We start from the raw sequence: 27162 nt of genomic DNA, 5'->3' as shown, positions 1-27162 counted from the left end.
CAAGGTGATAGCTGATTGTAAGTAAGACTAACAGAGAGCTTTATATCAGGGTGGAAACATCACAGAGGGAAGTGTAGAGTGCCTTTGGGTTTTTTCTGTTCTGCTTGTGCAGCATTATAACAGTAGAAAATATTTCAAAACAGGTTAAATTTTCAGTAGCCTTACCATGGGGGACATAAAGAGGGCTCCTTACAACAAAGATGTCTAGAAAGCTATTTGTTCTTAGTATAAGGGCTTGTGAAAAAAACCAAAAAACATATCTTGTAAATGCCATGACGATGCAGGGAGGATTAGACATGCTCAAGAGTGTGGTGGGGACCTGCTTCGTGCAATTACATCCAAGGAGTGTACTGTCACTCATTTGGGATTAAATTAACCTTAATCTGAGATACAAACCCCAATACAATGTCAGTTAAACACTTGACCAGGACAATTAGATCAGGCTCAGCTTCCATTCCAAAAATGCATGAAAACTGCTAGAAAATAACATTTCCTAAACACTGATTTCAGAAAAATCATACACTAATCATCTCCTATATCTGCCATAGGACAGTGCAGTTGTCTGTGAGAAAGCAAGCCAAAACCCAGTTATTAGTCAGGGATCTTAAATGAGCCCAACTGACTGTGTAGCTAAACATTCTAGAAAATGCAGACCAAAATCATGCCCAAAATCATGCCCTCAGGCCTAGGTTCCACTAACTTGCTTAGAGAGAAGTTAAGCACTCTTAAAACATGTGGTCCATGGTCACAGAAAGCTTAGTCACACTAGAAACTGGTTATTCTGCAAACTTAAGATGAAAAATCTATATTGCATCCACAAGGAACTCTTCAGATCTGTTGTTAACAACTGGGACAACTGTGATAAAGGTTTAAACTCGGTTCTTATTCTCCTAATCAAAACTGTAAAACATTATACAGCCTCAATGTTTGACTCTTAGATGAAATATTGAGGACAATGGAATAGGCTATTTGCTTTTGTGCTGTCCTTTATCACTGCATCAGCCTTGCTGTCCTCTGAATCACATTATTTGTATCTTGAATTTATTTTGTATTTCTTTAATATTTTTATATGTGAGAGAAGAATAAGAAGTCCAGATTCCAAATTCAGTGTACCTGCTTTTGAACAAAGGAATATTCTTCATCTTATAAGTAATATTATATCCTTATCCTTCTGTACTTAATTTCAGGATGAATATCAAAGATATTAATCTCTCTTTACTTATATTTTGCATGCTGTACCCCATTAGTTTCAAGTGATATCTAAGCTGTTTGTATAGTTTACTTTTAATTTCAGAGATGAGCATCATTTGGGATCATAAACAGTTCTGTAAGGACTTCTTGTTCTGTTTCAGCCAAAGTTGCATAGATGTGCAAACTTCGAACATAATTTTGCCGCTCTCTTAAATTGTAGGTCAGTGGAAATATGATCAGCGATTTCAGTGAGTCTTTGAGCCATATCTTAAATGATATGAAATTAAAGCTGGGATGTCATTACATAACTCTTGGTGGAGGTTTTTTGAAGACATTGCAAGTTTTACCACTAAAAACCACAACTGTTTGAAGACATAGGTTATACAATTTTGTTGAAATCAAGAACCTGAACAACTAACGAAACATTTACATTCAGTAATGAACTGAACACAAAACAAAACATATTAAGTTGAAGTTCAGTTTATATGACTCAGAGCTCCAGTTCTAGATACCTACATAGACTGATACCTTGAGTCTCCATTCTATTCTTTTAGAGCTATTAGTAAGTCACCATATAGAAATTATTTTATTCTTTAAAAAAAATCTAGAGTACTGAAATTTATGTAATGTATTTAATGGTTTCAGTATCAAATGATGATATTTAATATTTACTAAATCTTTCATCCTCATTATGTAGGGTATGAAAATTGTTTAACATTTCTAATAATTTTAGGCTGTTTCAGAGTACATCTGTTCTTTATTATATAGTAAAACAGACAGAAAATGGAAAGATTTCCTATTAAATATTTAGACTGTCTAAAGAACCGTCCCTGCTAAGTAGATACTCTTCATGAGGTGTGATCAAGACAAAATTTTTTGAATGTATCTTTTTTACTTTAAATTTCTACTATCTGATTAGGCACTGCTTTTGGAGAGGCTTCAGTTGGTGAGACCTCTGAATTATTTGAAACATGAAAATTACTTTATGATTGTGAAGTCATACCACCAAGAGAGACCAAAGAAAAGAATACTATCCAGAAATTAAGTCCACTAAAACCTAATTCTTACACAAATATGTTTATATAAAGGAGAGATAAAGAATCTAGAAGAGTTTTTGACTTAGAAGATATGAAGCTAAGTAAATCAGTTTTGCTCCCTGTGGTTTGGTTTTTGTGCCTTGATATCCTCCTTGTGTCCAGAAAAAAATGAATGAATCATTACAATTCTAAGTGTATGAAATATTTTTTTTCTTGTTAAGGAGTGTAACATTCTTTGCAAGGTAGGAACAAATGGTGCAGATTTATCTGCTTAATAAGGGCTGGCAGTCTGAAGAGTGTGTGAGAATGCCTTGAGTGCCAGTGCATTTTAGAAATATACTTTTGGTGCAGTCTGAGGCATGATCACCCTGTGTTTTGATGCAGAATGTTGGTAAATGATGCAGTCTACGTTAGCACTGTACTTGGAATTTTTTTCGTTTGCTTTCCGCATTCCCTTGCTTCCTTCCTCAGTGAAGTTATTTCCTTCCAAACTGTTTAAATTGGTATAGACCAGCCAGAGCACAGTCTGGGCTGGTTATCAGCAGGCCTCACAACTGGAACGAGTGTTTCTAGATTTCCTTATCCACCTCCCCAGCAGTTACTGTCATCAAAGCAATTGGATGGGACACAGATGAATAGCTGCTCTTAGAATAGAAATCTGCAAGCAAGGTCAATGGTGTTCAAAACAATCTGACCAGCAGCAGGAAATTCCCTCCAAGATTTCTAAATCTTGTTTACAGAAGATGTCGTTCTGCAGGATACAGCCTACCCAGTGCTGTGCTGGGAATGTCATGTGATGTAGCACATTTCCATGGGTAGTCTCAGAAAGCAGATAGGATGAAATCCTGGCAAAATTCCCACTTCCTTCAATGCAACAGGGTTTAAAATGAAGTGTTTCATTAGAGAAAGAGTGGAAATTTTTGGCATCTAAAATCTGTGCTGTCAGGCAATATCTAGACTGGCACATTTGTGGAAGTAGAAGATGACATATGGAGATTCCCTTGCCGAGAATGGGTTACAGCTAAACCACACTGATAGATGCAAAATAAATCCTGAACTAGACTGCTTTGAAATAATGTTTCCTGGAGAAGACTGAAGACTGGGAATCTGTTCTCTTAAGATCCTAAGAAAAAAGAAAATCTCTGAGAACTCAAGTTGTGTCCTAAGTACCACTACTGGAATGGAAGCTACTTTCTAGTGGTCCCCCAAAAAAACCAAAAATATTCACGTTTTCTTTCTCTATGCAATGTTTCTACATTGCTATCCAAGACAGACTGCTAATCTGTTATGTGGACTAGCCTAAACTAGGTAAAATACAATTACATAAAAATTCTCTTGAAAATGTCTTACTATTTGTTAGTGTGCTCTAAGGATAGCTATCCTTAGCACCATCACTTAGGTACAAATAAGAATGGTCAGTTCTGAACTGAAAAAGGAGATTACAGAAATTTTATGGATTTAAATTAAAACTTAAATTAAAAAGATATAGCTGAAAAGAAGTGCTCTTTACTGGATAATTCAGATTGTTAAATGTGTACTTTCAACACATTGATAATCAGTTTACTGACTTATACTTTTAGGTTCTGGCCTAATTCTGCTGATGAATTAAATGCACTGTTTGTGAGCAGTTTGATACGTGTAGGGCATGCTCAATTTTTTTGTAGGGTAAGTTTTATGCTTGTAAGATACTACCTTCAGTGCTTTTTACTTTTTAAACACCTCCTAAGGCACAGAATTGGCAATTCCCAAATGTCTTAAGTCAAGCAGACGAAGCAGAAGGCTTGCTTGACTGAATAGGAATGTTCTCTTGGAAATAAGAGAAAGAAAGGTGAATGCCTAGTGGAAGCAAGGTCAAGTGACATGGGAAGAATAAAATATGCTCCTTGCCACTGTAGGGAGAAAATTCATGTGACCAAGGCTCAACTGGAGTTGAAGCTTGGCAGAAGTGTGGGTGACAACAAAAAGAGTTTTATTCAAATATATTAATGGCAAAAACCAGGTAGAAATAACAGTGGTTTGTTAGAGGATGAGAATGGTCACCTCATAAACAGGGACAAGGAAAGGCAGAGGTGTTTAATGCATTTTTTTGCCTGTCTTCAGCACAGATGATGGACCAAGTAGGTCTCAGTGACCTGAGCTGGAAGATCATTATCAAATCCCAGACCGTGAACTTGTGTGGGATCAGCTTCTCCAGCTGGATCTCTAGAAATCTATAGGGTCTTGATTCATCTGAGAATCCTCAATGATCTTGGTGATGTTATCACAGAACCTCTCTTGATGATTTTTGGTCTTGGGTGGTCTTGGGAGACAGAAGAAATCCCAGCTGACTGGAAACTGGCAAGCATTTCCCCAGTTTTCAAGAAGGACGTGAAGAAGGACCCTGAAAACTACAGACCTGTCAGTCTCACTTCAGTGCCTGGTAAAGTCATGGAAAAGGTTATTCTGGGAAATATTGAAAAACACCTGGAGGACAACACAGTCATTGTTCACAACCAGTACAGCTTCATGAGATGAAAGTCCTGCTTGTTGAACCTTCCTTCTATGACAGGGTAACCCACCCAGGTGACTTGGACAGAAAGATGTAACCTTTTTGGACTTCAGTAAGGCTTTTGATACTATCTTTCACAGGATCCTTCTGGACAAAATGTCCAGCACTCTGCTGATTAAACACATCCTGTGATGGGTGAGCAACTGGCTCAAGGGTCAGACAAAAAGTGTTAGAGTGAATGGGGTGATATCAGGCTGGTATCTGGTCACAAGTGGAGTTCTGCAGGGCTCAGCCCTGAGGATGCTCAGCCCTGTGCTCTTCAGCATCTTCATAAATGACTTGGACATAAAACTTGAAGGAATACTATGAATATTATGCAATTTTTCTGATGGCACTAAACTTGGAGCAGCTGTTTGACTCCCTCAAGGACAGACAGACCCTGCAGAGAGATCTTGATAAACCAGAGAGATGGGCAATCACCAACCATAGGAGGTTTAACAGGGACAAGTGCTGGATTCTGCAGCTAGGGAAAACCTGACCTGAAGAATGAGATGCTGGAGAGCAGAGCTGCAGAAGGGCACCTGGGGGCCCTGGTCAATGGCAAGTTGAACCTGAGCCAGCAGTGCCCTGGCGGCCAGGAGGGCCAACCCTGTCCTGGAGGCATCAGGCACAGCATGGCCAGCCAGGCAAGGGAGGGGATTGTCCTGCTCTGCTCTGAGCTGGGGCAGCCTCACCTCAAGTGCTGGGGCAGTTCTGGGTGACACAAAATAAAAAAAAACATTAAGCTCTCAGAGAGTGTCAAAGGAGGGCAATGAGGATGGTAAAGGACCTTGAGGGGAAGCTGCATGAGGAGCAGCTGAGGGCACTTGGTGTGTTCAGCCTGGATAAGAAGAGACTGAGAGGAGACCTCATTGAAGTCTGAAACTTTCTCATGAGGGGAAGTGGAGGGGCAGGTACCGATCTCTTCACTCATGTCACTTCATCAATGACAGGACTCAAGGAAACAGCATGAAACTGAGTTTGGGGAGATTTAAGGTAGATATCAGGAAAAGGTTCTTCAACCAGAGCATGGTTGGGCACTAGAGGAGGCTCCCCAGAGAAATGGTCACAGCAACAAGCCTGTTAGAGTTCAAGAAGTGTTTGGACAATGCTTTCAGATATGAAAATAAGGTATGGTTCTTGGGACTTCCTGTGCAGGGCCAGGTGTTGGACTCAATGATCCTAAGTCTCTTCCAACTCAACATATTCTATGATTCTGCTCTAAATTCTTTATACAGATTCACACAGCCCAGACCCTGCTGGACTCACTATGAGACAAGCAAGCAAAATGAAGTGCAGTTAGAATGATTGCTTGCAAAATTTAGGATTGCATGCTCGTTATCTTCCATACTTTGTTCATAGTGTTAAGAATAAATCTTGTAAGAGCTCAGTTTTCCATTAGGGTAATCTTTGTCTGTAATTTCCATCTTTGGGGAGGATAATTCAGCTTTATATAAATATATTTGCTCTGCTATCTAAAATTGGTAAGAATTAAACCACTGTATAATTTTAAAAAAATACCAAGTGATCTGTGAATAAAGGAAACCTAAATAAGCAAACAAATAAATGTTCTTCATACATCCATTTTCCGTGAGCTCTTTTATAAATGTTTATGCTATTTCTAGTTTGTACTTATGGCATATGGAATGTAACATTTGCTATTGATCTAAACCCCTGGTTAACTTGCCTTGTTGACTTCATAAGTGAATTGGATAACCTAACCCTCATAAATAAGAATGAATAAGACTATCACTCAAAAAAAGGATAGGGTGGAGACCACTTTGGGGAGTGATATGAACAAGAGGAAACAAGCAGACCTATTTAAAGTCACTGCTTGTCTCCTTTTGCTGAAGAAATATGTTAGGTTACAAATAGAAACACTAGAATTAAAATTATCTGTTTTCCTTCCTGAGTAGAGAGAAGGGTTTCTTGATATATTTTACACAAGATTTGTTTTTTCCAAATTGTTCAGATTATTGCATTCTAACAAATAAACAGGAGGCATTTGTGGGGTTTGTTTGTTTTGTTTTGGTTTTTTTTTTTAATTTTTTTTTTGTTTGTTTTTGTTTTCTTTTTTCTGAGTAATGCAATCACCCTGACCATGAAGTCCTGAACTGGAGACTGGATTAACTCAGGGCTTTGCAGTATTCATTATCTTGTAAATAGTGTCTCCCCTACATGCCAAAGCAGGAGGAAGGAGCCAACTGCACTCCAATGGGCATTTGCTCACACCAGCATCAGGCACTGAGCACTGCCTTTAATCACACACGTGCCGTACCATGCAAAAATATGTGGCATTTTTTGTTTTCTTTGATCAGCTTCCTCAGCTCTGCATGCCAGATGGAAGGAGAGGGAACAATTTAAAAGACTCCCGGTACTGTCCTCTCAGAGAAAATTTTGTAAAGGACATTACTAGATTAGTCTTTCCGTCACTTTTTCTTTGTCCGTGTTCATTATAATTACGGTTCATCACAATCAGATTAGTGTTTTACAATTTCAGTGGGCTGCTAGCCACATATATATGCGTGACCTCTTTCAGTGCTAAAAAATTTGTTCACAAAGTAGCTTTAGTACATTTTCCAGTTACCAGTCTAATACCATGGGGTAGTCTGTGCTTATGGAATCTAGGTGGTATTCAATAAGAATTGCCTACCTCAAAGTATTTTTTTGTATAAAAATATACAAAATAGAGTAAGGACTGTGTTGGGTAGGGAGAGTTTTAATTTGATAGTGTTAAGACTTTTCTTTTTGATAAAAAGTAGAAAAGAACACATTTCTTAGAGATTACTGTTAAAAAGCATTATATTTTGAAATTTGGTATTCAGTATTTAAACAGGTTCTCACCTATGAAAAACAAAAGGAAGCCAATTTGATTTTTGTCTACTAATACTCATCTCTTCAAATTTCGTCCCAGTTTAACATATTCTTAAAAAAAGATTATTTTAATTTTCTTTTTCTTAAAATATTCAGAGGTTGTACCGTTCTTTATGGTTTCTATCTCTTTTTCATAAGCAAGAGCACACCTACTAATAGAATAGAAGATCCAGTCCTGGGCTTGTTTGTAGCTGGATATAGATGCAAAATACTTTACTTTGGAGGAAATTTAACTCCAGCAAAGTACCTTCTAATCTTTTTATTTACATGAGCCAGACTAGGGGCATCACATCTCTTCTAGCTCTGTAGCTAAACTTAGACACAGCTTATATCAATCAGACCCATAACTTGATGTTAAAACGCTTAAGTATTTATAGAAAAAGATGGGCTGAAAACTGAAGTCAGCATATATTAGAAAAACAGTAATAGCAAAAAGCTTTGTTGTTGTCAACCAGAAAGCTTAACCACATATTTGATCTAACAAAAACAGATGTGCAGGCACTACTGAAGGAAGTGGGGCACCTTTGATCTGCTGGCTTCTGCTGCTCACTTACAAAGGACAGTTGATTCCATTAATGAGGCTTTTCTAGTTTATTGGGTTCACTGATTTTATGCACCCAGAGCAGAAGGGAAATTGCACTACTCTCTAAGAAACCACTTTGATATCTTGTAAATACAGAGCTATAAAGCACTCATGTCACTTATGACCTTAAGTGCGATACCTCTGTAAACAGCTGCTATGATTTCTTGATGATATTTAAAGAGTGTGAATGGTGAGGACAGAGGTAATGCCCTGTTAGATGAGCTGATCTTTGCTTATCTATAAGGAATGAACTCAGGTGGGAGAAGAAAGAAATCATTCTTCAGAATGAGTCAGAATTATTCATAAGCATTTTTGCAGAAAACTAAAGTGAATGTAATCTCTGGCATACTGGGAAATGCCTACTCAAATCAGAACAGATGGCTGAATAAAGTAATGGTGCCTTATTTGCATAAGTTAAGGGGGTCCCATTTACACCTATTAATAACACTTTTCTGTACAGTATATTGCATGTAGTTAGCTCACCTAGTCACAGGATTTAATGAGACCTGTAAGACCACACACAACGTCTCAAATTCATGACAGCCCTGACATACATACAAAATATTTTTTTGAAGAGAGTCTGCCAGTTTTAAAGTTCAGAATTTTAAAGATGCTTGCAGAGACTCAAAGGTCATTCTCTCAGGAGCACTCTTTAATGTCACAGCTGCTAAGAAACTGTGAACAGTCATGCCAAAGACAGATAAAATAAGATTCATCCGTGTTGCTGCTTGTTTAGTTTACTAGCTGTTGCTGAAATAGATGGGTTATTTAGATTCTTGGTTTTATTGCTGTTTCACAAGGTTTTACAGAAAGTAATAAGTTAAATAGTGAGCTCTTTTAATTTTCCTCCAGTGAATGTCAATGCTGGATGATTTTTGTTTGTGTCTTGTGTTGTGCATGTCGTTTTGAGCTTTGCTCTTGAATTTCTCCTTTCACCCTTAATTAACAAAACTGCTTAATAGGTATGTCTCAGCAGAATCTTTTGAGTTTTTTATAACCTATAGTGACATTCCAATTGACTACAAATTAATTAATACTACAGTAATATTTAAAATGTACTTTGAGTTAAAATTAAGGCACAAGCGGCAAACATACAAAATTACAATTAAGAAAACAGACTGATTCTCCTGGAAGTCTTTTTTGTTGCCACATAGTGGAATTATATTTTGACTATAAAATTTGATTTTGAACCCCACTGTATTTTTTTTATGCAAGGCTATTCCCACCTTTAAGTTCTCATACCCAGTGAAGTGTGGATGCATTCATTTGCATACAGGAAATTCAGTGGTAAACCCATCAGCTCACCACTTTTATGCTTGCATGCTTGTAGGCCAAGAGTTGAGAATTTCATTAGACTCTCCCCACAGGGGGAAGAATAAGATAAGACTGAGGCATACAGTTGGTACCAGCTGAGCATGTCTGTGACTGCCTATGAAGATTCAGCAGTTTTATTGTCTTCTTAAAAGGAGTTACTCTGCCTAAAAAGCTGCAGTTCCAGCCGCTGCTACCACTGCTCATCCTCACCTTGAGCAAAGAGAATGATGGTTTCTAAATCTGCATGGAGTTTCATTGCTATTTCTATCAACCTGTTGAGTTTAAAGTGACTTCAAAGCAGAGTATTAACTGTTAAAAGGGCTCAAGTGTGAGTGAGAAATTTGAATCCTTTTACCATTCAGAAGCACACAAAAATGCTTCTGAATTAATTTGTGTAACAGACAGTAACTAAAGGACAGAGCTATAGATAAGCATTACAAAATTTCCTCTACCTTCATGTGAGATGATGAGCTCTCTGGAGCCATGGCTGTACTCATATCCTGCACACCTACACTGGGAGCAGACCGAGCCAGGGGTATTTTTATGGAATGATGTCACTACACATGCATGTTGCAGGGAAAGCATTAAGAGAGGAGGTCCTGCTGAACAGCATGGAATTTGCAAACACTCTTCTGGAAAGGGTGGGCTTACGTTAGCTTTAAAAGGTCAAAACTGCTGAATGTGCAGATTTTTCTTTGTCTTTCCTTGGATAATTGCATTTCAGAGTGGGAAGTGTTATTTCTGTGTACATATGTGGAGTAGTGGAATGGGAGCAGAGCTACACATGCGGCTTCCAACATAAAGGGACTTTCTGTACTGGTTCTAGACAAAGAAAAGGAGGACTTGCTCACGTATTTGGGCCTCGTCTAGTGCTACTATCACTTTGCTATTGAATGTTTCTTGTAACTCCATTAAAATAAACAATGCTGTCTTTGACAAGAAGACCTTCAGCCACAGTATAGTGCATAGCATGCTTCAAATTGAGTCTGTGGGAAAAGGAAAAATATTTTTGAATAGGACTTCCCTGCAATATTCAACACAACATATTGGATCATATGATGTTCCCAACCTCAGTTAAGGTGTGAATTATATTAAAAATCCCTTAATGGTAAGAAAATTCAAATATGATTGAAATTGGTGCCTCGCTAATGAAAAGGCCAAGTTTATTTCCTGCTCATCCCAGTCCACCAGTTCCAAGTACTAATTATTCTGTGCCCATAAAATAAGTACTATTATGTAATGTATTGGGCTTTTTAGTAGAATGATTTCATCTAGTAAACAAATTAAACATCAGGGGAGGGGGAAAGTGTGATTTTTTTTTTTCTCATTATAAATTAGGTCTGGTATAGTGATTTATTTGTGTTAGTCATAAGTACAAGAAGTATTCTCAGGATAATGATATAAATTCCTCTGAGACTAGTTTTTTGGACAGGTTGCAGATATTGCATGAGAATTTTTTTGAAAAATATTAGGCAAATGGGAGAGCAAGTCTCAGGAAGATAAGATTCAGTCTCAGTACAGGAATTTTATTTCCATTTCCTCTTTTTTTAAATGAGTTATCAGTCTTCTGTTCTAGCTTTCTTCAGAAAGCTGTGCTGGGGCACCTTTCAGCTAAAAGCATCATGTTTTTGCCACATTCCAGGAGGAGTCAGATGGCAATTAAGAATCTGAAGTCAAATCCAGTTTTATGGGATTGCCCATAAGAGTGATGATGACGCTATTTGTTTTCTGCTTCTAGATAAAGTGCCTATTTTGTTCTGGCATTTAATTTCATTGTATGCCAGCATTCACACAAATAGGAAGAAACAGAGAACAAATCCATGTGGAGACTTCAGTTATGTTGCTAAATGAACAGGAGAAAGGATTTCCATGCCCCAGCTCTCATGATAATTTAGAAACATGCAAATAATTGAAACACAAGATAAAAAGCCCACACTTACTGGGTATAAAATGCAGTCTGCTTTTCAAGAACAACTATAAATTCATTTTGGTCCCATGGAACTATTCCTGTTTTTTATAAATTCCTCTTATACTTCTGAATAATTTATTATTTCTCATGCTTTCTAGTAAGCATTAATGGTAACACAGGAAGGTGAAATTTATCTATTTTGAGAATACAGGAAAATATCAATGGAAGTTCTGGTGTACTCTTATATGTAGCTAAACGTCTGTGCTACTCCTCATTTTCACTCATGTCCTTTTAATTTAATGAGTGTTGACCAGAAAAATAAATAACAAAAAATAACGAAAATGTATAAGATGTAAAGAAAAAAGTAAAGAAAGTATAAAAAAGAATGTATAAGATGTACAGAACAGTAGAATTTAGTAATATTTTAAATTTGCATTTTTGCAATAAAGGTATTGTATGTAAAAAATTGTATGTATTTCTAGCACTAAGAAACTGTACTGTAGTCATCTGTGGGGTTTTTTTTTTTTGCTATGCCTTTTGTGGTACTGAACTTGACATTTTAACTGAACCATCTTTGAAATATAAAAAATAATCATAGTTTCTAATATTTTTGATGAAATAATTTCTTTAAATACACTTATTTATTAGAGACAATTTTTCCTGATGTCTAATTTTGATCTCTTTCTTGCAACACATTATACAGTGTGTAAGTTTTCTGCCATTCAGAAAAAAATTCAGGCTTGCTCATCGCTGTGAACCCTCTGTCATAAAGTAAAATTTCATCTACAGCACTGTCACTCTATGGAAAAATGTATATTAGAGCGTGCCCAGCACCTGTTCCAGCACTGCATGAACATATGGTGTTGTCTCTCCTTGTCACAAACAATCTGCTACTTCATATCCTGAACTGGCTTCTGGCAGAAAACTGAAATGGTGGGGATTAATTGGCTTGATGCACTGAAGACAAAGGAAGAAGCAGAGTAAATGATCTTAACGTGGACAGAGAAGAGTTAAATCCCTGTGAGGATTTCCCCAGGTGGTAAATACTGAAACCTCATGTTTGAAATTACATCTTGCTGTGGTAGCTCTGAAGAAATGGAACCAGATGTGCTCATCATTACCCATCAGGCCACCATGGCAAGCTAATTTTGCCAAATAGCCCAAATATACACAAAACTGTAATGACCTTTAATTCCTAACAGCTTCAGTAGATCTTATTAAAAGCAGTGGTGGGCTCTCAGGGATCAGAAACTACTGGTTTCAGCTTTCAAACAGGCTGTGTGAGGATGCTAACCCCAATGACATTACAATATAAGAGGTCTTATGAGCAAAAGAAGCATTATACATAGTACTAATTAAAACATGGAAGAAGAAGAACTCATGAAAGAAATAAGAGAAGTTTCTTAGCTATCATTTTTGCTTTATGAAAAAACGTCTGAGGGGAAAAAAAAGAGAGGAGATTGTCATTATTTCTGTTCTTAAACACATAGATCTGATGGATGATGGAACAAAAATTGAAATTCAGATAGCAGGATAGTGGGAAAGGAATTAGGTGTTATGGTCACCCAAAAATGTTGCAACGGCATTAAAGTGTAAGGGTAGATGTTACAAGCATTTCTACTTAGGTTTTTAAAATAATTTCTACTACTCATGGTGGTTGGGAAGATTGAGAAATGTGGATTATCTTTTTATAGGTCTTTGAAATCTCATCAAAATACCTATCTTCAGTACACTGATATTCTGTTGGACTGCATTCTTTCCTCAATGAAGTTATTGTTGCTTTCACATCAGCAAAATTCTTTACCCATAGTAAGTCAGAAACTATTTAAATTTTCTGAAATGAGAAAGTATTTTAAAATAATCTAATTTCATTGCTTCACATCCAACAGACTCTCTCTTAAGATACTTAAGAAAATTCCTAAGTTAATAAGAAATATCTACTCTTTGATCAACAAATTGAGACACTTCAGTTCTAACCTAATATCTCATTTTTTTCACTTTCACTGAATGTCTGTTTTAATTGTTCTGCATATTCAGTTGAAGAAAAAAATCTCCAGAGGATTATAACATAGATATACACCAGTCAGCTTCAGCAAGGTTAGCATACCATGGTACATAACCCTGCATGTACTTCACTGCACAACAGCATTTCTAAGGGGTACAGAGGGAGGTTTCTTTTGAAATTATACAAAGTGAACATATGTAATATTTTACTATGTCAGGTTGCAGGCCAAGCCCTTAAAGCCTATGGATGACAACATATGCCCATAAGAAATGGAACAGATTTTATCAAGTACTTTCAAAGAACAGACTCAAACAGAAAAGTGGCTTCAAGTTATCTTAAAAGCTGCCATGGCTGGGAAATGAGCCAAAGAATCTATGTTTCTATAATACTTGTGCTGATGCCAGTGATAAATATGTGTGCAGTCATTTTCTGTCCAGCTTGAGGTATCTGAATGTTTGCTTGAGGGTCCTAACAGACCACAGAAAATTTCATCTTCCAGTGAACAAACGACTCAAGTTCAAAATATAGAGTTTGCTACTAGAGCATGAAAATTCAGAAAATAGATATATGAATTTATAAATAAAAATTAAACATATAGAATTCTCAAATGTGCAAGTTTCTGTGTGAGATTTTATGGGATTTATAATGTAGAAGGTTAGAGGTGCTGGTAATAGTTTTTTTTTTCAGAAAAGGAAACTTTTCTTTCTCAGAAAAGGAACTGTGGCTATTCTGTATGATCTGACACACAAAAAGTGAACTTGCAGTCAACTAGAAAAGAGTTCTCAAGGAAATCTGGGTTGATCCCAACATCAGATTTAAAGCCAAGGAACAGTCTTATTAGAGACCTTAACAATTCTGACCATGAGATTACTTTTGCTTAAGGATTCTTCCTATCTCATTCATTTATTATAGAAATTCAGAAGATTAATCAACATAGCAAGAAGCATATATATATATATATGCACATACATACATATATATATATATGTGTATGTATGCACTTTATGTACTAATATCTACTGGACTGAAAAAATCATATGGAAACATCATCTTCCTTTTCTTTGTTGATACGACTGTGAAAAAAAGCCACTCTAACTCTGGCTAAAAGACTGAATGTTAGAATTTTATCAATATTGTAAGCCTCATTAGGTTCTCAGGCTCCTAAAATGAGTGGTGCACAGAATATGGCTGGCAATTCTGTATTAGAAGTTGGAATTGTGAATATGTCCATTCAGCAAATTCTTGCAGCAGAAAAACAAACAAATTCATCAACATAAATGTCTGATTGCAATCCTGTTTGTCTTGGTTTTTCACAATGAGAGATTTTTAGGCAGCACCTTCTCATGTTAGGAAAAAGATGAGTTTTTCTTTAGATCCGTTACATTAACTTCTTTCACTGTGTCATCAATTAAAAGCAGAAGGAAACAAAATCAGTGTTCTGCTTGACTTCAGCTACTGTCCCCAGCCACTCAAATTTACATCTCCCCCTAATTATTAAGCACTCTTATCAAACTAATTGACAGTAAAGTAAACCCTCTCAATCAGGTTACTCAGTAAAGTTGCTTTCATTTGCATTGAAAAATTTTATGCTTTTGTCTCTGTGTGAGAAGGAATATTTGATGAAACCAGGAATATTTGGTGAACTACTGATCAGAAGAAACATCATGGCAGATTAATTTCACATGATTGAAGATTTACCATCTTTAAATGAATGTGTTCAGGATGAAGAGAAGTAGGCATGTTAAGAGCTGGTGTATCAAGGTAAGCACAGCACACAAAAAAGCTGTGTACCTCACTGAAGGAAAAATAGAGATATCTTGACAAGTAGAAGATATGGAGAGAAAATAGAAGATTGAGGTCAGGCTTCTTTTGCACCAGCCTTCTGGGAACACTTCACAGTCATGTCTCTGTCCCTCAGCTCTGAACACTGCAAGGATGGACAAATGATACTGCAAAGCACAAGAAGATGTTGGATGAAGAATATTGGATGGAAGTGAGCTGCATACTTAGCCTTCTGAAATCATGCTTTCTTTTATGTATTTCACAGATAGCTACCTGGAAGACTATCAGATTAATGAACAAAGTAAAAGCAAAAAAGGCCACCTTGTATATTCAATTATATATACATGAGACAACACAAATTTCTATTTTTTTTTAAGTTTTATGGACCAGCATCAGCTTAAATGATTGAGATTTTCTGCTGGCAGTGGCAGGCAGTTACCTACCAAACACTTCTTGCCCACAGCTCATCAGGGCAGGCCAGTTGTTCCTTCAGCTCACATGGTAGATACTTTGCTACTGCAGGATGGCTGCCAAAACATATCAAGAACTTCATATCAAGTAGCTCTTGCAGAAACTCTGAAAGAATGCTGCAAAGTCTGAACAGAATACTGATACAGCGTCAACAAAAAGATCATCTAAAGCTGAACAGCCTTGTATGGGTTCTGTCTTATCTCGCTGCCAAATGAAATTTTATTGGTACACAAGAGAGACCTCAAAATGTGAAAGAAGAGAAAAGCAGAGTGCAGATTTCCTTTTTTCTTATACCTTTTCAGCAATCAGTTTCTATTAGTTCAGGTCTCTCAGAAAAATGTGCCAAACTCTCATCCCTATTTGTGGTAAACTGCAGAACATAAACCGCTCTAATTTCTAATACAGTATAAGCCAAAAGGCACAGTCATGGATGGGCTCTATTGTATTTTCACGTAAGAGAACACGAGAAATTAAAGATGAATCTGAAGTCAAATCACAAGAGACCTGGGTGTGAAGTAGGATGAAGGAAAAAAAAATATAAAATCTTACCTTGTAATATCTTTGCAGATCTGGTCACAACTTTTTAATATGTTGCTTTGAAAATAGCTTCTCAGATCTTATTACCTACTTGTGCTATTGTATTTTTTCTGCTGTCCAGCTAACTGACTGACTGGCTAGCTGTTATCCATTTCTTTTTTTTTTTTTTTTTATGTTTAATATAACACTTGGAAGTAGAATCTGCCTAAACATTTCTCTCCTATTATTTGTATTAGCTGTTTCTGTATAAGATTAACACAGATATGTGCACCCTCAGACAAATATATTCACAAGTCCAAAAATTAACTATATTGCTAAATGACCTTCTAGCAGTCTGGAAATACTGATATCAATAAGCAAACTGCAGTACAGGGTGATGCTTCCTGCACTGGGATAATTTGGCCCATTTTTTGTTTTCCCACATTTCTGTAAGCTGGTGAACATGGCACTGCAGGAGGAAGCTCAGTGGATTGATAAGTTCTCTGCCTGTGCTGGTCTGAGTGGCTGCTGCATTTTTTAGGGTACATAATAACTTAAATGGATTCTGAATTTACCTCCTCCTACTGAGCACTAACAGTGATTGTTCAACAGATTATAGTCTCTTCAAAACAGAATTTTCTTGATGTCAATTTCTTTCACAGTGCTGCAACATTTAGTGAGTAAGGACATTGATCAGTCAGTCAGTAGTGTGCTGTGATGTGTCTCTCTCTTTCAACTCCCTCAAAAAATTTAAGTGCATGGCTACATAAAATGCAAATGCAAGTTTAGTCAGTTTTTGAAAATTCACTTCATCCTCTTAATAGGATGTACATTGCAAGGAAAGCTGTTCTGCCAGCACTAGTTCTATTTTCAGTGATAAAAAGCTAAAGGAACTAGTCTTTGGAAATGGTTTAAATTCTTATAAAAGCAATTAAATTATATGTAGACAATAATAATTTGTATAACTAGCAAATATAAGGCATTTGTTTCCACGAAGATACTATACAGCTTCTTGGATATGTTTTTGTTGTTGTTGTTTCCTTTGTTATGTTTTTTTACTCCATTTGCTGCCAAAGAATTTTTCAGTGAGTTCCTAATGTATAGCTTACAATATAAAAATGTTATCTATATGAAAATTAGATTTAGGCATGATTGTAAATGCAAACCATTAATATTGCAAATATTGCAAAGTTGCCATTAGTATTATCTTACATCTTCATTTCCTGTTGTCTTCTTAGCTTAACATGTTTACTCTTAAATTAGAACATAATTAGCAAATCATATAGCTCATTTTTACTGAAAATAGCAGCTTGGTGAAATGCTTCTTATTATCTAGGGCTGACCTTCCCACAGACTGCATATCCTGGAACAGAGTATTGCAATAAGAGAAATCAGTTATTTTGGATCTAGGCCAAAGACTAATTTAATTTCTCTGGCTGGCCCCCTCCTTTCCAGCTCTTCTCCCCCCTCTCCCAGTAACACTCACATATATGAGCTGGAGTTAAGAAGTTGCAGTTGGTAAACAAAACAAAGACAAAACTGCTAAGAAGTTAATGAAAACATCAGTAAGTCATAGCATCTGGATCTCATCATCCACCTCTGACGTAAGGAAGATGTCCAGATGTTAGCAGAACTGTAGCAGTTGAAATATTTTGTGAGTGAGGCTCCTTCCAAACAATCTGATGCAGAGCAGTTCAGCACTTTCAGCAGTTTTTAGGAATGTTTCAAATATATAGTGGTCTTTCAGATGTGCAAAAGGCCTGCTCAGTGCAGACAGAGTATATGGTCTGGGAAGCCGGGTCTGGGGATTGTGAGCCTCTGCTTTTGGAAAGTCCACATGAATGTTCAAAGAACAGGAGAAGATGAGGCCTCCTGGCTGTCTGTCATTAGCACAGACTTCTAGCAGAGACACAATGCTGCTTATCTTGTGGTGTCCAGTGTTTAAGACTAGAGTTTAACAATATCCACAATGATGGATTACAAAACTGGGCCTGGAGAGAGCAGACCATAATTTTCATCTTTCCCACTCATTTTTAATCCCCATTTGACAACATGTACCACATACAAGCCTTGCATGCTGAAAACTATAAATGATGAGGCTAGTTTCCTAACAGGTGGTTGCCAGGTGTATTGCCTTTTTCCTTCCACTCCTGTCCAAGCTGCCTGATGCAACAGTGATATTTTTCTCATTTGGGTGCTCATTCTCCATTTGCAGAGTGACATGATTGCCCAGCTCCTCTTGGACATGATTTGTGCATGGCTCTGGGTGTGCTCCCTTCCTCCTTGACCCATGCTCATAAAGAATCAGTTTGGAGTCCCCAAGGAAACAATGAAGTTATTTCTAAAAATTCCTAATTGCTGAAGTGTCTGGGGACTGGATTCTTCTGCACATCCCTAAAATCTCAGGCAGGATGGGATATGGGTTTGCTGGCTGATTGCTGCAGTAGAATTGACTACAAGGGCTGCAGAAAAAAAACAGAACACTGAAAAAAGGGTGCCTTTCCATAATCTTCTCCAGCTGGTGTAATTTGAATGCATGAGGATTTTTTAGCAACCACTTTTACAATATGCTTAGTATACTGTGTTCTTCTTATTGTAAACTTGGACTAAACAATGCCATTGTTGTTGAGTGATTACAGAAATGATGGTGGAGCTCCATGAGATAAATGTTTAAAATTTCACTAATTGAGGAAAATGAGAAAGTTTTATATATAACTTCCCAATTGTCCAGTCTCCCAACAGTGCAATTTAGCTCTGTTGTATGAAAATATCTATTACAAATAGACAGGGTGACAGAGTATGCACATGTTCTCCTTTTGAGAACTCCAACCTCTTTTAGTATAAGACTTCAAATTAGAAGTGTGAGAGGGTTGGAAGAAAGACATTCCAGTAGCTAAAAATAAACACCAGTTTCACACTACAGGCACCTACAACCTTTCTGGCACCTCTCTATGTTTTCATATAGAGAGCAAGAAATTAATAAACAAAATATGGAATAAGAACCAAATGATGCATTTAATTCCCAATGCCATTTTGAGTGAATATTTTGATTAAAGGACTTTGTCTTAAATTAATTACAGTCATTCCATGATAAAAGCACCAATGCTAAAGAAAACATACAATACTCTAGATATCTGATTGGAATTTAGTGTGGTAGTGTGCAAATTAAAAAATTATGCAAGCTTGTGCTATTTATGAAATGCATTATTTCTGGTTGCATTTGATATCTGGATTTGAAAGATGTGAAGACTAATGAACCACAAGAATTAAACTGATGTTTTCTCAAAAAACTTCGTTACACTATAAGCTTGTTTAGTAATTATACAGATAACAGCAAAACTTTTGAGAACTCTCAAAGGGAGGAAACTGTATATGATAATGATATTTAACCATTTAACCAAAATTATTCATATGTTTTACACTGGATATTCTATACTTGCTTTATTACAAATACAGTTCCTTTCATTATCAGACAATTGTTATTTACTGCTTTTCTGTTTCTTTTCTATAAATTATGGTCTATTTACAAATATGTATCAAATCAATACCTGATCATGCTCTACACGGTAGGTGGCTATGCTTTTTATTTATATAATAGCTTGAGTAGAGCACCAAACCTGTAGGAGATTGTCTCCAGAGTGGGGGTCAGTAATTTCCTAAAAATGCTGATAGAGACAAACAGTGATATATCTGAAGCTATATATCAAATATTCTTGAGTTCTGCAACATATCCTTTTTCTAAGACCTTATTTCACTTACACACACTGTAAATCTTTCTCCAATCTCAGAACAAAGCAAACACTTCAAGAAGTAATTTCTCTTCTGCATGAGCATAAATTTTTGGGGACAGTTGAAATGTTGAAAATTCTTCCCCTTAACTTGGAGCTTAAAAAAATGTCAAAGGATAAAAATTCCTTTCCTTCTTTTCTTTACTTGCTATAGACAGCTACAGACGCGCTTTGAAGTATAAGCAATATCTGTGAAATGTTTAAGAATTATTTTATATATATATATACTGGCAGACTTCACAATCTGTCCATGGCTATGTTTATGTTTTAAGGCATCAGAGGTAAGAGAAGAGTATAAGAGAAATCAGCAATTATAAATCCACTGGAAATACAGGGATGTTGATAATGGAGAACAAATTAGGCATCAACTAGAGCAGAGAGGATGTAGCAGATGCACCCAGTGTTCCTTGACAAGTTCTGTAAATTGATAATGGCCAGTAGAAAGAAAAACTTAAATGATGGTATAATTCTAACTAATCATAATATTGAAGAATAAAAGGTCTACCCAAAGGGTTCTGCAGAAAAACTTTTCAGAAAAACTAAAACCATGAAAACTAGATGAAAGTTGACTGATAGTCTTCTAAAAGTAATCTAAATGGAAATGAATTGTTTGATGGGATTACTTTTTCACCAATCCCTGAGTTCTTCTGTGGCAATATCTTTAGCAATAACTTACAAGGACATGTAGACTCTTTCTGCATGATTCAAGTACTAGCAAAGTAGGCATAATGAGAATTGGTCTGCAACAGATCTTGGAAATTGAATAATTACATTTCTTTGGCAATGAACAGAAAACAAAACCAAGAAAAGCAATGGTGGCAAAAGCCCACTTAAGTAGGCTAAAACATATTAATTTTATTAAAAATTAAATTTATTCTTGGGGTAAATACAATATTGAGAAATTTTAGTGAAATTTAATTTAGAAAAAAAAAAGAAAATTGAATATGAAAAATGCTAAGTAGGTAACTAAACAATATAGTTCCACTAGAATAGGTGAAAGTTTATTTTTAAAATACCAAATAAGATTTTTTTTTACCTCAAACTTTCAATGACTAAACTAGTGCAGCCAAACTGTCAGTAATTCACCAGCCTCAGACTACACACATTTTTTTTTGTCTATAATACTAGAATTTCAGAAGACAATGTAACTTTCGCACCATAAAAAAAAAACAACAAACCAAAACAACCATTAATTTAAAAGAGAGACACATTAGTAGTCAGTTGTACTCAGTGTCTGATCATGCATTCCAAAAAATGCTAGTGAAAATGAAAAAACCAGGATCTTTAGTCATGTTGTATGATACACATAATGGCTCTAAATACAATGTAGATAAAGGCTACATTGGGTGATGTAAACTCAGACAACAGTGAAGGCACTAGGAGAAATCTGTCTAAAATGTTTTGAGGGTGTGTGCATGCTTCCTGTTCTGTGAAAACTCATTCTGTGTTGCTGCCCTTCTTGTGCATGAAATCCTGGTCTCTTTGGGAGATCTGTTTACTGAAGAAGGCAGAATGTTCTTCCCTTCCCAGCTGAGGATGTGGTCTGACATTAGTAAGGGGAATTAGCTGAGAACTCCAAAGGAAATACATCTAGTTCTTGTGAATCCAGTAACAGGAAAAGTTACAATTTTCATATTGCCTATTTAGAGGCTCTTTCAACTGAAGTCTTCTTCTCTCCTTAGTCCTTATTTTTGCTATTCACTCCATTACCTGTTATCCTCAATTTTTTTCCCACCTCCAGTGGTCATTTTACCAGTGGTAAAATTTTAGCAACTCCAGAAATTGAAAATATTTAATGATTTACCTAGGGAATAATTTTCCACATTTTAAGATCATCAGATAGACACGTGTCTAGATGTTTATTTTCTACATAAATCAAGAAAGAGGAAAAAAGACAGAGTGGAAAACCATGATGTGTGCTGCTATGATGTGACTATGATGCACTGCAGCTCACTGCTCCTCAGGATAGGTATTTTATAAATATAGACCAAATTTATCTGCTATACCAAATGTATACAACAGTAACAATATGCCATAATATGGTATAATAAATAATATGCCGTATTTATGAGTGTGCTCCACCTCAGCTGGCTGAACTGCAGGCTGTCCTGCCACAAGACAAGACAGCACAGACAGTAACTCAGGCCTGGTGTTGGGGTTTGAAAGCAATATGAGGATGCTGCTCTGCAGTGCCCAGTACAGGAGAGCACACAGAGGTGACCTGAGAGGGCAGTCTGTGTTCATTTACTGCACCCACTCAAAATTAAAGTGTTTTTAGCTACAGTCATTCAATTCCGTACAATTTTAACAGCACCTCAAATATTGTTTGTACCTTTTGTACAGGACTATGGCTCCCTTTCTTTTATGTCAGTAAGACTACATGATCATAGAATCCTAGAATGATAAGAATGGTTTAGATTAGAAGGGACTTTAAAGATCATTTAGTTCCAACCCCCTACCATGGGCAGGGACACCTTCCACTAGACCAGGCTGCTCAAAGCCCCATGCAGCCCTGTCTCAAACACCTCCAGGGACAGTGAGTCCTCAGCCTCTCTGGGCAGCCTGTGCCAGTGCCTCACTACCTTCACAGTACAGAATCTGGATTTTCTAGCATCTAGTGTAAACCTACTGTCTTTCAGCTTAAGTCCATTACCCCTTTGTCCTTTCCCTACATGCCCTTCAGAAAAGTTCCTCTCCAGATTTCTTGTAAGCCCCTTTTAGATACCAGAAGTCTGCTACAAGGTCTTCCCAAAGTCTTCTTTTCTCCAGACATTCTTATCTATTGGAAAAAAAACGTTTTCCATTATATATTTCCTACTTAGGAAGTAGATAGTACTCCCTGTTTGATGATTATATCAAATTACATTTCATGAAGTGCTATTTCTGTGTGCAGGCTAGAAGGATTTTTTGAAGGCAAAACATTTACTTTGTCTTGAATATTCCATGAAGAATGCATATTTCAGATTTTCTTCTTTCTTTTGCAAATAATGTGTCTTTTTAAAGGCGTGTCCTGATAACACAAATTGCTGATCTAAGAGGATTTCTTCCTTCAGTGTCATGACCCTTCTTGAGCATTTTCAGGTAGTCAGCAGTTTAAACTGCTGATATCCCAGAGAACAAACAGAACAGCAACACAATTTGCTGTTTTGTTTCTCTTCCTGAATCTCTGTTAGTTGTAAAGTATTTTCTGGAATACACCCTAATATTTACTCCAACTACATACTGTACTTCTTACTGGGGGTAAGCCTGATGAGTTTTAGATTTTCTGTCTGACAGCAGCCCAAATATACTAGTGGACTGACAAGTCTACATCACCAGCACAGCCTGGAAAATGGAACTGTCACTGTTTTTAAGGGTCCTCTAACATCTAAGCCTTGTATTGATAAAAACTGTGATGGCTCATAACCAGCTGCCAAGTAGAATAAAAACATGCCGACCCTTATCAGTGCAGCTAAAGGGGCTAAAGGGTTCACGTTCACTCCCCGTTTCTAGGAATGTGACAGAGTCTCCAGAAATATAATTAGCAGTTGTTTAGCCTCCAAATATTTGACAATCATATGCAAGGTTAAATATATACATTTATCAAGTTCTGTTTGTATCCTGATAAAATCTGCATACTTTCATATGTAGCTCACATTCTGAAGGTATATAAATTACATATCATTATATGCTTTCCAGCTGATGAGAGGGAAACAATTTTATAGAAGACAGTTGGTAGCAGTTGTTGTACATGGACACAGGCCAGAGGTACTTGGAGTCTGTTGATGCAAATGCCATTCTAAACTTAATGATAAATTAAAAACCTTACTTCCAAGCATTCACATAAACATCTCTGGCAGGTAGAATGGCAACGAATGTCAGGGTAAACAAGTGTCCAGCTGACCAGGCAACATGCAACACAGCTTTAAACAAAGGTTGACTTGGCCCCACTGGCTTCCCTTTTATAGATTTGTGTAACATCCATGCCTTTTCATTCAGAATTTCTTTCCTCTCAGCACTTCTTCCAGTGGTGTTTCAGCAATATCCTGAACATCAGGACCTGTGTTGTGGCTGCTGCTCCATGTCCTGTAGTGGTTAAGGCTACCAAAGAATCACAGTTTTATAACACATTTTTGAGAGATGAAATGGACTTGTTCTGTTTGCTGTGAAAAGAGGTTAATGTCTAGTGCTTTTATGACACTGCCATATTTGTGACAACCTACAGAGCACTAAAGTAAATATGATGCCCCCATCTCCTGTGACCATGAGCTTTTACAGTAAAACAGTTTAAAGCTGAGTTCCTCTGCCTAGAAAATTCACTTTCCTTTGCCATCTATGGGAACAGGCACAGAATTGATCCAGTCACTTATACAAGTGGGAAGAACAAGTCTTTTATGAGTAGGTCTAATTTGGAGCAGATTTTTACCCACGTGCTTCTTTATAGGCAATGGCCACTCACCGCCTGATTACCCAATGTAATCAGTTCTGGAATCAGTACTCAACCAAATGTCTGCTATGCACTTAGCTACTCTTATTCCTCCAAAACGTAAACGCAGGAGAGTGATGTAAAAGTTCAGTTTACATTAGTAAGCCATAAAGTCTGCCTCTTGGTCATCTCATCCTCGATTTTATCATTATTCACATTTCTCCTCCCTCTTTCCCTCCCTCTGGAATAAACCACCCCCACTGTAAGTATACAAACAAACCAAAATGATCCCTCTGGCAGTCACACCCATTGTGCTTTTCTGCTGCCTTTTTCAAAACCTTTAAATGCTGCTAAATAAAAGTAACAACCCCAGCAGAGTGAATATGAAGCATTCAGCTAACAGACAGTAACAGAAGAGAAAAATAAAGTGAGTTAAATTATCTTCTTCTCTTGCCTTCTGTTATGGTCTGCCCCAAGCTTTTAAATATTTGCAAGTCAAACTAAAAACGTGGGCTGAAACGATATAGATGGCTGGTAATTTATATATCAGAACCCTAGCTCTGGCATACCTGACACTCACTTGGAGCTCACAGCACTGAAATCCTTGCCAGAGGAAATACCAGTAATTGCTGAGTGCACAGCCCAGATATTCCAACTGACACACTCCTTGGCTACAAAATGCTCCGTAACGCAACTCACTGAAGCACATCACAGCAGTAAAGCACAAAGTCTGACCTAACAGCAAAATAAAATGCTTCAGCACACTTTAGTCTGAGGAGTTTGTGCCGTGATAGCGGACCAAAATTCACTGCTGTTTTTCTTTTGACTGAAGTTTGTCTCATCTAGTTAGGGGAGCACATACAGTTCCACCCTAGGCACAGCACAGATGCAACATGACACACAAACAAAAGGCTGGAGAAATACTCAGAGGCTACATCGATACATATGCAAATGAAACCACTAATTACTGTTAGAGATTTTGATCCCTTATGAATTGTAAAATATATTTATGTAATGTCCTTCTCACCTGCCAGTCGTCTGTCTCTCGTGTTTTTCCAGATAACATCCAAGGCTCTAGCAGTGGAGTCCCTGATATGATCACTAAATGATCTCTTCAGAGGGGCTTTCACCGGGTGATGCATAATGCAGATCGATCACACATCCAGGTCAAACGGCTGTAGCTTAGCCCCAGGAAAAAGGGCATTCTCTGCCCGGGGATCTGTTTGGATTTCTCTTTGCCAGGCAGGCAGGTTGTTACTTTATATAATTTGTCATCAGCCTCGTGGAGCTTTTCCTTGAAGAGTCAGGCATTGCAGTTCTCACTGCGGATGCAGGAAAGCTCAGACTGCAGCCAGCCTACTGGAAAGCTGCCAAAATCTTACATCTGGAACAGTTTACAAATGAGCTAACGATACAGTCATTTAGATTTGGGGCTTTATTTGTGGATATCTATAGGATTCTAGCTTCCTGTTTAATCAAATAACTTACCAGGCACATACTTGCATGCTCATTTATTAGGATAACATTTCCCTGCTTAGCTGATATTTCAGGTAATTTTTCACGTTTGGACATGAAAAAGGTAAGAAATAGAAGAGAGATAAAGTAATTTTAAATATCTAGGGATCAAATATTTTATTTTGTTGCCATAATTTTTTTGCATTTTGCCCTAACTAAGGCAGAGAATAGGGCCCAATTCTGAGTCTCCTATATTTAGTACTTCATGACAATGCACTAATGGAAGGATGGAAATAAAAAACATGAGAGGAGAAGGGGAGATAAGAAAAAAGGAGCCTCCACATCTTTGCTGAGTGGAAAGATAAGTTCCCATATGAAAAATATTTATGAATGTAACTGAGATTAATAGTCACAGTAAATTAAGCCATTTGACCTTGCTTATTTTGACCTTTTTAATTGATTACTGTGTCCTGTGGCTTCCCTGAGGGAGAAAGGGAGGAATAAAAGAGTGCCTGATACTCTCTTTCCCCTTTTAATAATGTAGTAAAGTGTGAAGAGATGAGAGATGCCAGTTTAAAAACCTAATCCCCTCCAAAATATGGGAAAGCAAAAAAACTGTCAGAGTTGTCTTCATGTTCATTCTACAGGTAGTTCTTAATTTTTTTTACAGCAGCTACAGCTGTAAATATTGGATACCATTATTTTCTTTAGATGTATTATCATTAAAATTGACTAACTTCTCACAAAGTTGGCATATAGAGACCAAATAAAGAATTGTGAGTTTTAACCCTTAACAAAAGGATTTTCACTCTCTTTGAATTTTTTCCTAGAACAAAATAGTTTTTCTCTTCATAACATTAGATAATTTATTTCACTCTTTCTTATTTGTTGCATTTTTTTTTTTTTCTGGTGTCTTCTCAGTTCCCTTCATTTTCACTAGTCCTCATTTCCTTTGAGACAAATTGTTATCTCATTCTTACAATTAGAAGAAATTTATGGTATTTGCAATAGTGTAATTGACAGAATAACTGGCTCACCATCTATTTAATGCAGATCATAACTTCTTCCCATCTAAGCCTTAGTCTTTTATCTTTATAGAGCATCTGCAAACACTAATGTCCTGTGTATGTCTTTGAACAAAACAGCAGCGAGTGATCTCTATAGTTGGCAGTTGCTTTCCTCGTTACACCCCTCCTTCATTGTGAGACTGGATAGAGAAAGAAGCAGCCAGCTCTTTAGAGAAATTCAGTATGATAGCACACTATTGTGTGGTTGTCCTTTTTTTGTTCTTGTTGGGTTTTTTTT

General features: G+C 36.9%; 1 protein-coding gene across 4 annotated transcripts in view; it reads right to left on the bottom strand.

Moving 5' to 3' along the window:
• Window positions 1-27162, bottom strand: part of DLC1 (DLC1 Rho GTPase activating protein) — a 245891-nt gene that overhangs the window by 72617 nt on the left and 146112 nt on the right. Inside the window, exon 1 of one of the 4 annotated variants that reach the window (XM_015625004.3) lies at window positions 25430-25742. The exons of the other annotated variants lie outside the window; for them this stretch is intronic. Coding sequence (XP_015480490.1) covers window positions 25430-25544 — 115 coding nt within the window. The 5' untranslated portion in view covers window positions 25545-25742. Of the gene's footprint in view, window positions 1-25429; window positions 25743-27162 lie in introns of those variants that run through there. 4 annotated transcript variants of the gene reach the window in all.

The sequence above is a fragment of the Parus major genome, chromosome 4 (assembly GCF_001522545.3).
Source record: "Parus major isolate Abel chromosome 4, Parus_major1.1, whole genome shotgun sequence".
NCBI lineage: Eukaryota > Metazoa > Chordata > Aves > Passeriformes > Paridae > Parus > Parus major.
Note: the sequence above shows the minus strand (reverse complement) of the source record. Positions and strands in the feature narration are given on the sequence as shown.